Raw genomic sequence first — 15,260 nt, forward strand, 5'->3', positions numbered from 1 at the left:
ATTAGAGCGTTCAAACAAACAAACAAACTCTTCAGCTTTATATAATAGTATAGAGTATAGATGTCGCAGTAGTCAAAGTTGCGTTAGTGCTATAGCACTTCACGAATAAAGGGCTATCCAACACAAAAATAATTTTTCAGTTCGAACCGGTAGTTCCTGAGATTAGCCATTTCTGCTCCGCTCCTTTTGGGTGTAGCGTGATGATATATAGCCTATAGCACTCCACAAACAAAGGGCTATCCAACACAAAAAGAATTTTTCAGTTTGAACCAGTAGTTCCTGCGATTAGAGCGTTCAAACAAACAAACAAACTCTTCAGCTTTATATAATAGTATAGAGTATAGATGTCGCAGTAGTCAAAGTTGCGTTAATGATGAGATGTGTATTCGTCTGCTAAGTTTGAATTTCCCGCCCTCTAAATTCGCCGCCCGGGGCACGGGCCCTGGCTTGCCCCCCCCCCTAGATCCGGGGCTGACTGAGAGTGTTATAAACGTAAGAGTAGACAAATATAATGAGAAAGCTTCGAACTGCTAAGCTATCGGGAGCTACACGTGTTATTGTGAGTCAACCATAAAAGATAGACATATGCTGTCGTGGGATATTTTTTATATAATTTTAAGGCGAACATTTCCGTCATACATGATTTCTGTGTAGCTTTAACCATTAAGGTTGCACACGCGGCGGAAGCTTAAAAATAGAGTAACTTCTCCCGTTTTCCCAACATTTCCCTTCACTGCTCTGCTCCTATTAATTGTAGCGTGATGAAAAGTATACTATAACCAGCACAGGAGTATGACAAATAATTGTACCAAGTTTCGTTAAAATCCGTCGAGTAGTTCTTGTTTCTATAACGGTTATACAGACAGACAGACAGACAGACAAAAATTTTACTAATTGCATTTTTGGCATCAGTATCGATCCCTAATCACCCCCTGATAGTTATTATTTTGGAAATATATTTCATGTACAGAATTGACCTCTCTACAGATTTATTATAAGTATAGATAAGATGTTCTCTCTTAAGACGTATAATTTAGTGTGATTACTCATTAATTAGTAAATTATAATGTGCTTTGAAATTGAAACTACTCGCAAATTGTTTTAACAGATGCTGAAAATGTTAATGCTAATTTCTTATCGTGTGGTTTTAATCTTGTAGTAGAATCGCAGATCGTAATGTATGATGTATTTTCAAATACATTTCCAGAGGCTCTGAGGTTGTGGCCTCCTGCGGTTGGATTGGACAGGATGTGTGTTAGGGACTACAATATGGGAAGAGCCAACGAGAAGTCCAAGAAAGATTTCATTGTAAGTATCTATTGAAATTAAATATTCATATTATGTTTTCTAATTTCTGCTAAGGTCTAAACAATATCAGTCCTCTATTATATATTATGGGACTGAATACACACGGTGGAAAGTGTGTGCCCTAGTTACGCTTCTGTCTACCCCTACGACGATAAAAATCGTGAGTGTGTATGTGTGTGTATAATGCCTAACATGGAATGCAAGTTTTCCAAAGAAGTATTCAATGACATTTGGAAAAAAAATTAAAAGTAACTTTAAAAGACGGTTCATCTTCAGAGGTGAATGTATAACTATCTTATTAATATCTATTATCTACAATATCTAAAAAATTAACTATTCTTCCAGATTCGGAAAGGTGAGGGTATCGTCGTCCCAGTGTACTCTATCCACCACGACCCGGAGTACTTCCCGGAGCCCTACAAGTTCGACCCTGACCGCTTCTCCGAAGAAAACAAGCACAACATCAAACCGATGACTTATATCCCCTTTCGGAGTTGGGCCTAGGAATTGCATTGGTAAATCACACGCTCGTTTATATCTAAACACATCGATGCTTGAAAGGCAATAATATCTAAGCAACAAATATATATCGAAATATTTTGAAACGCCATTTTTTTGCATCACTTGATCTAGATTTTGTAAGTCTAGGACAATTTTAATAACATTAGACTATATCCTTATAAAATTAAAAGTTGAATTGTTACGTTTCATATTAAAATCAAAACTTTAAAGTACTTTGCTTAAAAATTTACTGATTGTCGCTTAGATATGATTGCCTTTTAAGTGTCGATATATAAATGCAAAGGTTTTAATGTTAGTTACTAAATCACGTGAGAACGGCTGAACGGATTTGAATGAAATTTGGCACAGAGATATACTTTATCATGGAATTACATGTAGCGGATTTTTTTTTCATGGGAACGGAGCCGCTACCAGTAGCTAGTAATTAGTTAGAAAACGTAAGATAGTGATAATCTCTAAAATTACTGAACCGATTTCAATGAGAATTTTTGTGAGGCTTAATTAGTTCTAGCTTGAATGTTAGGAGAATTTTGGCCCCATAGATGACGATGATGTCGAGACCTAAAAGATGAAAGGTTTACACAAAATGCAGTCTATGGCGGGACAACGTTTGCCACTAGTTATTCGATATTAATGAGTTAACACTGCGCAACTGTTCTCACGAAGTGCAATACTTATCAGTATTTTGCTAAGTAAAATTTATCCTTATGTTGTTAAGAAACAAAACCCAAAATCATTCAATAGATAAAATTTCATAATCACAGGATCAAGATTCGCGCTCTGCGAGGTGAAGGTGATGCTGTACCAGCTCGTGCAGCAGCTCGAGGTGACGGTGAGCGATAAGACTGTGATCCCAGCCAAGCTCGACACCAAGACCTTCAACATGCGCATCGATGGTGGACATTGGGTCAGGCTCAAAGTCAGGCAGTAAAATAGACTTAGACAATTTATGGTAATATTTTATTGGCAATGTTATAGTAATATTATAGTAGTTGATTTTAAGTAACCTCGGGCTTGAAGAATCATGGCAGATAAGCATAGGTAGTGCTCTCAGGATTAGCAAAATGATGTAAGACGATGCAGTGTGGTGAACATGGGCAATCATGAGTATAACTTATTCAGGCCGGCATAATTGTGTCGACTGTTCAGGGATAATCATCTGTTATTCGAATTTATACTTACCATCAGGTGCAGTGGGTACACTTTGTTGTGGCCGGATAAAAACATTACATCGACGGTTGAAAATATTTAACTAGGTTTAAAAAAACATTAAAAAGAACTTGTTTAAAATATGTATGACACTTAGTGTCGCAAAGAAATGTCGCTAAGACAATTAGTCTTTCAATCTTCGATATATATGTTAAGTACTAACTTCTGTTTCGACCGCGAAAAAATTGGTTTTTCAACTATGTTCCTCTCCATTCCCGACGGTATAGAGATGGTACAGTGGATGGTATGGTATAGTATGGCCATTGATTCTGACGGTGGGTTTTAACGCATTCAATTTTTTGGTACATGTATTGTAAATTAATTGTACTATACCTGTCCTCGTTCCGCAAGTGCCAGCAATAAGTTCACAAAGTTGTATCTCAATTGGATGGAATTTCATCGAAATCCATTTGATATTTTAATAGTTTATTGCGTTCAGACAGATGCGAGGACTTTGTTTTATAATATGTATATAAGAATTTGTAATTCGTAAATATGATATTATTATAAATATCCATTTTATTTTGTTAAAAGGTTTAAACCTCAGAATATGTTTTAAAGAATCATAAACAGTGGTAATGAACTTGATATTTTCATTATCTCTATTAGCATTTTTCGTGACATTTGTATTGTATTCATAAGTATTTATATACTTTTTATTGTTTTGAAATAGATGTCATTTTTCAATACACCAAATATGTCCAAAAAGTTTTTAAATTATTGCAAATGAATGAAGCATCATAACTCTTATTTAGACAATAAATTACTTGACAATTAAGAAGATAATTGTAATAATATATAAGTGATATTCCTGGTAGTTTGAGATAGTTGACGTGCCAAATGTAGACTGATAGGTCGGACTGATGGACTGATAGTCGGATTTGATTCCACACTGACACAATGATTATTATATTATTATAGTGCCATGAATTCATATGTTTTTGTGTACAATATTTAATTTAGTTTTTACTGTAATTTTGCCGAGCTCTCATTACAAAATTATGTATCCATGCCTATTGACAATATGAGTCTAAATAAATATCATTGAAATGTAGCTCTTAAAATTATTTTTATTTTGTGTATTTCTTTGTGTTATAACCTAATAGACGTACTTAGTGTATAAAGTATTCACGCCTGCGCGTTGCTGCGTTGCTCGTTTCGAATTGTGACAGAGTTTTAGATGCCCTTGCGCACTTTCGGTGTCAAAGGCATGAGTCCTAACTATATTGTCGTCACGCAAAGCACTGACAGGAACTACCTCCAAAGTACTAAGGGTGCTAAATTATACCATACTCACGTTGTTTGTGCCCGCGGCCCCTTATAGTACTCATCAGTCGTCTTATTGCGATGATCAAACTAAAATATATTACCATGAAACATAAAATAAATGGCAGTCTGCTGTAGGTGTTTGAAATCAGTAACTCTTAAATCGCAAATTTGTTTTACAAAAAAAAATAATTAAATATAATATAATCAACTAGTTATTTAATATTTGTAACAATAAAGTCTTTATTGTATGTATAGAGTATTGTAGAGTATTTTTACTTTAGAGTATTTTATGCACTAATATAAATTGCATTTTTTTATTCATTGATGTAAAAAGTGACCAACATACACAATCGATTGACGTGAAGCCGACCAGGCTCGGGTTTCCTTTTCCATTGCTTTTGGCACGATCCCGACGAACTCTGGGACAGTAAATCATAGAAAGTCTTAGAAAGTGCTGCCATCTACATCTAAATCAAGCTACGGCATGCGCGCATTACCTTGCGCTTGTAGCGCCACTATGGGTGACGGAATTTTAGGGAATAAAAATACGGTAATAAAGGTACGCCATCTAGCGTAGTGTAACATAACTAATCGATATCGATTATGTTAAAACTCAGAAGCCCCCGCGCTACCGAAGGACGTTCTCAGCGTCAACGGCCTACCTCCCACGCTACCGTCCATCCCGGTGGTCATCACAATGTGCGAAATGTGCACAACGTACACTAAGGGTGGACGGTCCTCTGCCGCCCGTCGGCGACCCCCCATGTCCTCTATTAGTCGCCTTTAACGATAGGTAGGGGATACTGTGCTGGAATTCTCCAAAGGGTGGGAGACGCTGGTCAGTCATCCGACGCGATGCCTCCTACGTCTCCTCTGACGGCGGGAGGGTTTGGTGAAGCGTCCATATAATACGATCCCTACCGGCTTCCCTTTTACGTTTTGGATTCTTCTAAATAATATATATAATAAATCAATTATTAATTTAGAAAATACTAGGCTATGAACAACAATAGTCTGAGGCCAATCTCTAAACATGCTCGCGATAACAATGATTCAGCGAATTTTAAAACGCGTCACTATTACCTAGCATAACTTAATCTGCTAAACATAACGACGTAATCTGTCGTTGATGTTTATGTAAAAACAAAATTGTTTTATGTGTCTGTGCATGATTTTTTATATCGGTTGGTTTAGTGGCACCTGGACTGTCCTGTGATGCTATAGGTTCCTACGATGGTTTTAATGCATATAAATATACACGACGTGCTCGAATATATATGTATATATATATATATATATATATATATATATATATATATACTGTCCAACTACGGTTGGCGCGGTCTAGTGCGTTTTGGGAGACTTCACAAACCCTCAAAATTCTTATAGAGAACTTCTCAGATATGCAGATTTCCTCACGATGTTGTCCTTCACCGTTAAAGCAAGCGATTATAATTCACAAACAATACACACATAATTTTAGAAAGTCGGAGGAGCGTGCACTTGGATTTCAAAGTGTGGACATTCTTCTCGGCAGTCTGTTCCACTCCCAACTAAACTATCACCGCTTAAATAGGAAATATATATTGTCAAGAAACAGACACACACCACACGACTTTATCCCTGAAGGGATGGACAGAAGTGTAACCAGGGCAACCACTTTTCGCAAAGCGTGTTCCGTCTCAATACCGGATTCCGGGCTTAAAAATCCACTTGTCAATTGAATAGGCAAGAATTGAGAAAATATTCTTCTAAAACGAACAGAAATTGGTTAAAAGCATAAAATTAGATATTTGATATTAATTAAGCGTTCTAAAATTGATAATTATTTTTTTCACGGACAGACTCGGAGGCAGAAGTGAGCGGGCAGGTAAATCGTTTCATATAAAACCATGATTGGCTTACATTTTCAATATAGTAATTATTGTGCAGAGTTAGTCGCAGTAAGACGAAGTTCTTGTGATTGTGGACTTGATTGGACAGCAGTAAGCATTTACTATTTATTAAAATTCAATCAATTAAATTATTAATAGAAATAACAATATGGTCGTACCGTATCTTATCAGCCTATAATGGACCAATGGGCAAAGGCCTCCCCAAGATCCTTCTATGAATCACGATCCTGCGCTATAATAAACCAGTTAGTTTTAAATGAATCCAGTTCGTCCCGCCATTTCTTCTTTGGTCTACCTCGACGCCTGCGAGCAGTGATCATAAAATAAATTATAACAAATTTCTTAATGTTTGCTAAATTGTGAATTTTACATGTGACAAGCTTTTTTCTCTGCATAGTAGAAATTAGTAGTAGCATAGTAGTACTCTAGAGCAATAAACAAAGATTGATTCAATTTAATGTCATTTTTTTCTTTTTAAAACATTTAAATAATATTTTGTTTTATTACTATTAATTATTTATGTTAAAACATCATACAATTTTGGTTGAAGCTATCGTATAGTATTTTAGGGACCTCTGCAGCGGGAAATGTTTTATACTCAGGGTATGTCGCGAGTAACAGCTAGGGAATTATAAATATATCAGTGTTTATGGAAATTTTCTGTGTCTTAAAGTAAAAATGTGTGTCAAAGTTTGCAATATTTTAATTTGATATATATCAAATATACAAAATGACAATATTCATTGTCATTTTGTAATTGTATGTAGAAGATTTTGAATAATAAATTTAATTTCAAATGACGCTAAAAAGAATATACACGATCATTTTGACATTGAGTTACTAAATGAAACCAAATGCTTATCTTCTTGAAAATAACAGTTTAAATTAAGTTACACGAAGTGTAGATGTAAAATAAAAAAAACGTAAGTTTCGAACAAAATAAATATTAATAAAAAGTAATTTTAATTTTACACGCCCTAATGCTGCTATTCTATGAGAAATCATCGCGGTAACAAAATCACACTTTTAGTCAGAAATACACACACGCTGGTCTCATATTCACACTAAACTACAAAAAATCAGAAAAGTAAAACCAAGATTTTTGATGCTAACATTTGTTATTTATGGATGATATTTTGCAAAATGTTAGCAGACGTATAGACGACCATGTTTTTCAGTTCGGTTTCATTTATGAATGCAATGTCAAAATGACCCTGTATGAATATTTTTTTTCTTGTGAAGATATAGCATGTATACGCAGGATCAGGGATAACCTCAACAATATCCTGACTATGATAGAAGACAGATTTGACTTTCTATAGAGTCACTATCTAACATGGATTATTGAGGTGTCCGTCGATTTCAGGACTGGAATTGTTCTAAGATAGCGTAACATTATCATATGTACTAACACTTGAGTCATCGTTGCTTGAAATAACTATATATTATAGGATTATAGCTCTCTTTATCTGTCGCTAGATAAGACATTTGGATTTAATATTTAAAATAAATTAGTATCCTTAAGTATCAGTTTTAAATAGCTTCTGTAATTGAACGCAAAAGATACAGTTTGTTGTGCTTTCACGATTAAAGTACTGAACCGATTATAATGAAATTTGGTATATAGTTAACATAAAATGAGAAGGCATAACGACTAATTTTTGTCCTGGAAAAGTACATGGCGAAATTCTTTTTTTTTAATTTAACACAGAAGATCTATACGTAACGAATATACAAAGTACGAATTTTCGTATCTCGGAAGACGTCTTACGCGGACGCCGCTGGGAATGCAGGCTAGTTTTAAATAACTATCACTGATAGTTCACCTGGGTGCACCATCCTGTTGCATGTTAGCTCCTGGTGGAATTCTCCGAACGCCTCCAATCCACGCGGAAGTGACTCTTACTCTACATTAATCTATGAATTGCTCATTTCATAAAATGTACTGTACATCACAGAAACAGGTTGAGATTATAATGCAAAGCTCTATTATCAATGATTATTTGATGATTATTATGTTATCGTAATTTTTGTTAAGTTTTCGAGATTTAAACTCCCTGATTTATAGAATGATAAAAATAGATCTGTAAAATTTATTGGTATGATAAAAAATAAAGTTTCATCATGATGAAAGTAAATTTTATTAAACAATATTATCATAGTTCTGCTGATAGAGCATGTTTTTGTGTTGAAGTGGTTGCCATGTCGACGTTCATGCTAATGGCATAGTTTAGTTATAACTGAACCTAATTCTATAACTTCCGTAACAATCTTCTCACTTTGGTAAAACATGAAAATAAAATATATTCAGCTTGTGAACATGCTATTTCTCTTCCAGAACATGATGACTCTAATATGGCTTGGGATCCTGTTGCTGGCACTCATCCAGTACATATGGAAGACCTACTCTAGATATGATGGCACCGGGGTGAATTACTTAAAGCCACTACCGATTGTGGGTAATGTGGGTATGATGTTTCTAGGCAAGAGACATCAGGCCCAGGATCTGGATCTGTTATACACCAGCTTTCCTGACGACAGGTAAATAACTAACATCATAACATAGTATAGCGACTTTTTCCTTTTCAACGGTAGCAAGAACTATATCAAAGTCGACGATTGGTTACTTTGTCGTTACTGATCTTAGTTACTATTCAGCCCTAGAGTACCCGGTGGAATGGTAAACACCTAGTGTCGGCAGACGGTGGCGCCCTAGTCCTTAAAATTTTAGGTGTATACACCTTGCAGCACATAAAATGTAGGCATGGAAGGGTATAGGGATGTTAGATGCCTAATCGAACATACAGGCCTGACATCGTACAAGAAAAATCTTGTATTGTTATTATAAAGCAATAATTTTTTTTTCATAGGTTTGTCGGAAGATACGAGATGATGCAGTCAATAATCCTTCTCCGAGAACTGGAGTTGATAAAAAAAGTTACAATAAAGGACAGTGAGCATTTCATCGACCACACATCTCTAATTGACAGCAGTGTCGACAGCATCTTCGGCAGAATCTTGTTTTCATTAAATGGTAAACTTTACGGCATTTATTTTTATTTTCCGGCTCTTTCTTTTTTCAAGGATAGGTAAGGGTGCCGACACATCTACATTATGCCAGCTATATTAGCAATCATGTATAAGTGGGACAGCTTGTTGCCTTTTACCGAGCAAAATTTCAGACTCCAGGCTGTTTCTGAGTTGTTTTTATTGTGGAGAAAAACCAAACTTCCATTGATAGCAAGCGAAAACTATCAGCCAAATTGGTTTCATAAACACTTAAATACCCTCAAAGAAATCCACCTAAGTTTTCAGATACATTGTGGAATCTACTCCCCAGGTCAAGAATGGAAGGATATGCGTTCCACGTTGAGTCCCGCGTTCACCAGCTCGAAGATGCGCGGCATGGTGCCCTTCATGATCGATGTTAACAAGCAGATGGTTGGAGTCATCAAGAACAAAATGCAAGCTGCAGGAAGTATGTTAATAGTTATAAACTTCGGACTATGATAGGCTATCTCTAATAAGTATTGCATATAGTCAATTATTTTAAAGTTTACCAGCTATCTACACTTTAAACACAATAATTAGAAGTGACTCAGATAATGTAGCATTTTGTTTCTATTTTATTGATTTAGAAATTTGCTTAACAAAAATATTCATTCTTTAGAATATTGCTAGAACATAAAATAAATAAACACCATCATCTTCATAGTACTACCATCGCTAAAAAAAATGTCAGAATTATGGATGTGTTGCCATCATTTAAAGATTTAAGTAGTAAGATGTTACTTAAGAGGTCTTTTATTATTTATCTTGGTACTACTTCTTATTTCAATTTAATATCATCTTTCTAGCTGATTACTTGGATATTGAATGCAAGGACCTCACCACTCGATATGCCAACGACGTGATCGCCTCCTGCGCCTTCGGGGTAAAAGTCGACTCCCACACTGAAGAAAACAACGAGTTCTACACCAACGGCCTCGCGACTGCCCTGGCACCCTTTAGAAGACTGTTAGCGCTGGGTTACTCCACGTTCCCAAGTGTTATGAAGGTTAGTAAACGAGAAGTTGCTTATTTTTTCATACTTAATCCACAACCATTTTGTAGAATTTACATACATACATAGTATAACCCCTCTATCTCATAGGGGTAGGCAGAGACTATGGATTGCCGCTTTGCAGGATTCTGGCATACTTCTCTCGTTTCCTCCATCTTCATCAATCTCTTCATGCATTCCCGCCGGTTTAGGGTACTTTTGACCTGGCCTTTACTAAGAATGTCAGATATCTGACATTTGAAAGTTTGGTGCGGTCGACCTCTACCGGCTTCTCTATCCACCAATTATAGAATAGTAAGAGTTAAATTGCGCACCTTATGATAAGTGACTACTGATTCCGAATTAATAGGAACAGCCCAAAACTCAGTTATAAAAGTCTGTAATAAGACTACGTTCAATAATATCATTCGATGTTAAATTTCATAATATCTAATTAACTGAATACGATAATCAACCTCAAAGACAAAATCAAAAAAATATAAAACGATGTTATCTGTCTAGACTGATTCTCGCCGGTGAAACACAATACTACGAATAACAATTTAGAATAAAAAAACTTATATAAATTTATTTTATACCTTATATAATGTTACAGAAATTTAACGTGAAGGTGTTCCCGACAGAGTCAAAGACTTTTTTCAAGAATCTGGTACTAAGAACTATGAAAGAGAGAGAGAAACACAATATCTTTAGACCTGATATGATCCAATTGCTAATGGAAGCTAAAAAAGGTAATGTAGAGCCAATAGCTTACTCCATTCTCTCTAGAGTTTTATTCTATATGTAACAGTATGATGTCTAAATAAATAAAGGCAAACTATTCACTATACACGCTCTCTTAACAGTTTATATTATTTCTGAAAACATGGATGTTGTACAGTAATAAAAATATAGTGCACTCATGCGCAACTTTACTTGCTTCGCCCCTTATATTTAAAAAAAAATTGGTTACTGATTTCCGTTCAGTTTAAAAGTCTCACTTTATCATCAAGTCTAAGTAAAGATGATATGATCTTACTTATATTTTATTTCAGGTAAACTAACGCATGACGAGAAAGCTAGCACCGAAACTGACATAGGTTTTGCTGCTGTGGAAGAATCTGATATCGGAAAAAGGAAAGTTAACGCAGGTTAGTGCCATAACAATAGGGCCAAATGTGTAAACCACTCGAATTCACAGTGATACTTTATTTTTATATGGGCATAGTATAGTGTCTCCACTGCAACTGGTAAGTGAAATGAGATCCAGATGTAGTGCTGACTGATGAGTGATGATTTATGATTGTTTCATATGATATAATTATGCCAGCCTGTTTGATACCACACATATACAGGCTGATTCCGGAATGAGACAATGAGATACCATGACGAGTCTTACACCTTATTTACGGTGGTACGCTATCAGAGCGGTTACAAAATGTAACCTGCCACTTCCTCGTACGACTAAACATTAGCAATAAAATTTGTAATTTTTAATTACACAGCACTGCCGGTAAGCGCGTTTCGCACGTTATCTTGATATACTCGTATAAGGTTAATGTATCACAACGCCTAGTATTTCACTAACCAATGCCACCAAACTCAAACACAGCGATACTTGCACAACGCTCCTTGATGGTATATATTTTGAAAAGATTTTTCCTCTATAGTGTGGACAGACGACGACCTGGTGGCACAAGCGGTAGTATTCTTCCTCGCCGGCTTTGAAACCATCTCCACAACTATGTCCTTCATCCTTCACGAGTTGGCTATGAACCCTGATGTCCAGGAGAAACTGTACGCTGAGATAATGGAGAACGAAGCCAGGACCAGTGGCAAATTCGATTACAACGCCGTCCAAAACCTGACATACTTGGACTGCGTTATAACAGGTAAGTAATTTAGAAGTTGTTTTGATTATAATCAGAAGAAACGAAATAGTATAGAAGAAAGGTAATAGTAGAAATCTCTCCTTCCTATGAAAGGGAGATTTCATGATCTTCACCTGTCATTTTGAGCATAATGCTACAGCAAATCGAACTCGCTTATTATCTCTAAAAGAATTGTATCAGACTTATCCTACCGACTTTAATCATACTTGGTACAATATCATCCTGGTAATTATATTTGAAAGTGAAAAAATAATGATTTCGCAGAGACATTGCGGTTGTGGCCTCCCCTGGTCGCACTGGATAGGCTCTGTGTCAAAGATTACAACCTTGGAAGAGCCAACAGGAAATGCAAGAAAGATTTCATAGTAAGTAGTAATGTAATTAATAAAAGGTATTCCGTTGTCCACAGCCGTAGTGAGAAAAATATTTTACATCTAATAATTAACCAGAAAGATTAAAGTCAGGTCTCTTGACTCCCTCTATTGTCATAATGTCCTATTTAAATTGATTTGTATACAGTCTACTAACCTACGTACTATTTTTATGTCATGTTTTAAGTGTCTTTTGTACCAACTATAGTTGTCTACGTATACTAACAATCTTGGAGTTCAGGCTATTGGCGCCTATAAAAACTATATAAAAAATTATTTTCAGATACGCAAAGGCGAGAGCGTGGCGATCTCAGTGTACTCTATCCACCACGACCCGAAGTACTTCCCGGAGCCCTACAAGTTCGACCCTGACCGCTTCTCCGAAGAGAACAAGCACAACATCAAACCGATGACTTACATGCCCTTCGGAGTTGGACCTAGGAATTGCATTGGTAATTTCTATATGGACATATTCGACATAAATTTTATGCGGTAGTTACTAATTATTTGTACGCCACAGAGGCCAAACATTATTGAACAATTTGTATTTATACTTGAATGACTTGCATACTTTGTACATATAATCAGGTTTAATAAATAAAGGTTATCGTGGGAGTAAAATACAAGGACTCATCTTCCCGGAGAATTAAGATATAATAATAATAATAATGTCAGCCCTGTATTATATATTTGCCCACTGCTGAGCACGGGCCTCCTCTACTACTGAGAGGGATTAGGCCTTAGTCTACCACGCTGGCCTAGTGCGGATTGGTAGACTTCACACACCTTCGAAATTCCTATAGAGAACTTCTCAGATGTGCAGGTTTCCTCACGATGTTTTCCTTCACCGTTAAAGCGAACGATAAATTCACAAAGAATACACACATGATTTTTTAGAAAAGTCAGAGGTGTGTGCCCTTGGGATTTGAACCTGCGGACATTCGTCTCGGCAGTCCGTTCCACACCCAACTAGGCTATCGCCGCCTTAATTAAGATATAAAACAAATAAATTCTGATCACACTTAAATGTTTGTTATATGCGCGATGCTTGATATCCCTAGAAAATAATTATCAAGATCATTCAAGAGATTTTTTATTTTATGTATATTGTGTTTTAGTATCAAATTCAAGTTTACAAGTGCAGTGTTTCTTTTTGTGATTTATTACTCGTATAATTTCTATCTGCTACCAGATACAAACCTGTCAATATTTCAAGACCGTTAAACCGAAATGAAATTCTTAGGGCGAAGCATAATTGATTTAGGTTCACTAATTAACTGTCTAATAAATATCCAAGGCATTCAAGTAATTTAGAAAACAAATATTTCCAAATAAAATCAAAGACGTGCATGTTTTCATGTTTTAGATGTATGTTATCAGAATGAAAAAAACATAAACTTGTCATAGTTTATCATTCTTCCTGGAGCAGAAGTGATGATTTCTGTTTCAGAAATTGAATTCCGAGTTGAGCAAAAAGAAACAGCAAATAGCTCTAGTACTCTATTATATCAGTGAGTTGATATTTACTCACATTTTAACATGTATTTATTAATTTTTATATGTATCTTAGGAGCAAGGTTCGCCCTTTGCGAGCTCAAGGTCATGATCTACCAAGTCCTGCAACACTTTGAGGTCAAAGTCTGCGAAAAGACTATGATCCCGGCGAGGCTTGACACCACAACCCTCAGCATGGGCATCCACGGCGGACATTGGGTCAGATTTAAACTTAGACACTAGGCCGAGTCAAAAAGGGAGCAGATCTTGGACAATTACGGCATTCTATAGTTCTGAAAGGTTTATGTATTAATAAATCATTTGCTATAATTGGGAATATAATATCAAGGGTTGAAAGGCTGATTGATTTAAGAGATATTTCTTCGAAAAAATGTAACTAGATAAAAAGAACATGAAAAAAGTACTGATTTTAAATAAGTAAGAAATTTGGTAGCATAAAATGTCACCTCTCACCTGTCAATATGATATCATTGTAATATATACAAATAAAATTAGAGTGATGTGGAGGTCGTTTTTATATATCCTTGTAACACATTTGTGTTTTTATTATTTATGCCTTGACACCAGTAACTACTGGCAGTTAAGTTATGTATAGTAAGCGGAGCTTTCTGGGGCCTAAATCAGTTAAACAAGTGCTTCAATTTGCTTTCTGGGGGCCTCAACCAGATAAACGATTGCCTCTATTTGTTGTCTGGAGGCCTAAACCAGCTAAACAAGTGCATCAATTTGCTTTCTGGAAGCCTAAACCAACTAAGCAAGTGCCTCTTTTTCTACTTTTTTAATTAGTATTCCTTTCTTTTAAATCCAGCTAAGTCTACATAATTCTTTAGGGATTATTGTTGTTTAAAGGCAGTTAAAGTACACCAGAAAAACTTGCTTGTTTGTTAAACTGTGTTATGAACATATAGCTTTCCTTAGCCAAAATAGATTACCAAAATTTCCAGATTCCGAATGCCCAGATATTTTATTTTTCTATAATAATAATAATATAATAATATCGGCCCTGTATTATATACTTACCCATTGCTGAGCACGGGCCTCCTCTACTACTGAGAGGGATTAGGCCTTAGTCCACCACGCTGGGCTAGTGCGGATTGGTAGACTTCACACACCTTCGAAATTCCTATAGAGAACTTCTCAGATGTGCAGGTTTCCTCACGATGTTTTCCTTCACCGTTAAAGCGAACGATAAATTCGCAAAGAATACACACATGATTTTTTAGAAAGTCAGAGGTGT

At 35.8% G+C, this 15,260-nt stretch overlaps 1 protein-coding gene and 1 pseudogene across 2 annotated transcripts in view; both read left to right on the forward strand.

Moving 5' to 3' along the window:
* LOC115451207 overlaps positions 1–4,093 on the forward strand; it is a 47,800-nt pseudogene extending 43,707 nt beyond the window's left edge. The window contains exons 9-11 of the transcript XR_005112261.1: positions 1,208–1,308; positions 1,654–1,823; positions 2,595–4,093. The product of XR_005112261.1 is annotated as a cytochrome P450 9e2-like (transcript). The remainder of the gene's footprint in view (positions 1–1,207; positions 1,309–1,653; positions 1,824–2,594) is intronic.
* A 2,092-nt stretch (positions 4,094–6,185) lies between these two features.
* On the forward strand, positions 6,186–14,557 carry LOC115451208 (cytochrome P450 9e2). Its single transcript, XM_030179446.2, has 11 exons — positions 6,186–6,293; positions 8,542–8,744; positions 9,074–9,237; positions 9,544–9,681; positions 10,061–10,260; positions 10,862–10,997; positions 11,301–11,396; positions 11,916–12,137; positions 12,402–12,502; positions 12,792–12,960; positions 14,079–14,557. The coding sequence occupies exons 1-11, from the start codon at positions 6,201–6,203 to the stop codon at positions 14,243–14,245; spliced, it is 1,689 nt and encodes a 562-aa protein (XP_030035306.2). The 5' UTR covers positions 6,186–6,200; the 3' UTR covers positions 14,246–14,557.
* The last annotated feature ends 703 nt before the right edge of the window (positions 14,558–15,260 follow it).

This window comes from Manduca sexta, chromosome 12 (genome assembly GCF_014839805.1).
Source record: "Manduca sexta isolate Smith_Timp_Sample1 chromosome 12, JHU_Msex_v1.0, whole genome shotgun sequence".
In the NCBI taxonomy this organism is placed as follows: domain Eukaryota; kingdom Metazoa; phylum Arthropoda; class Insecta; order Lepidoptera; family Sphingidae; genus Manduca; species Manduca sexta.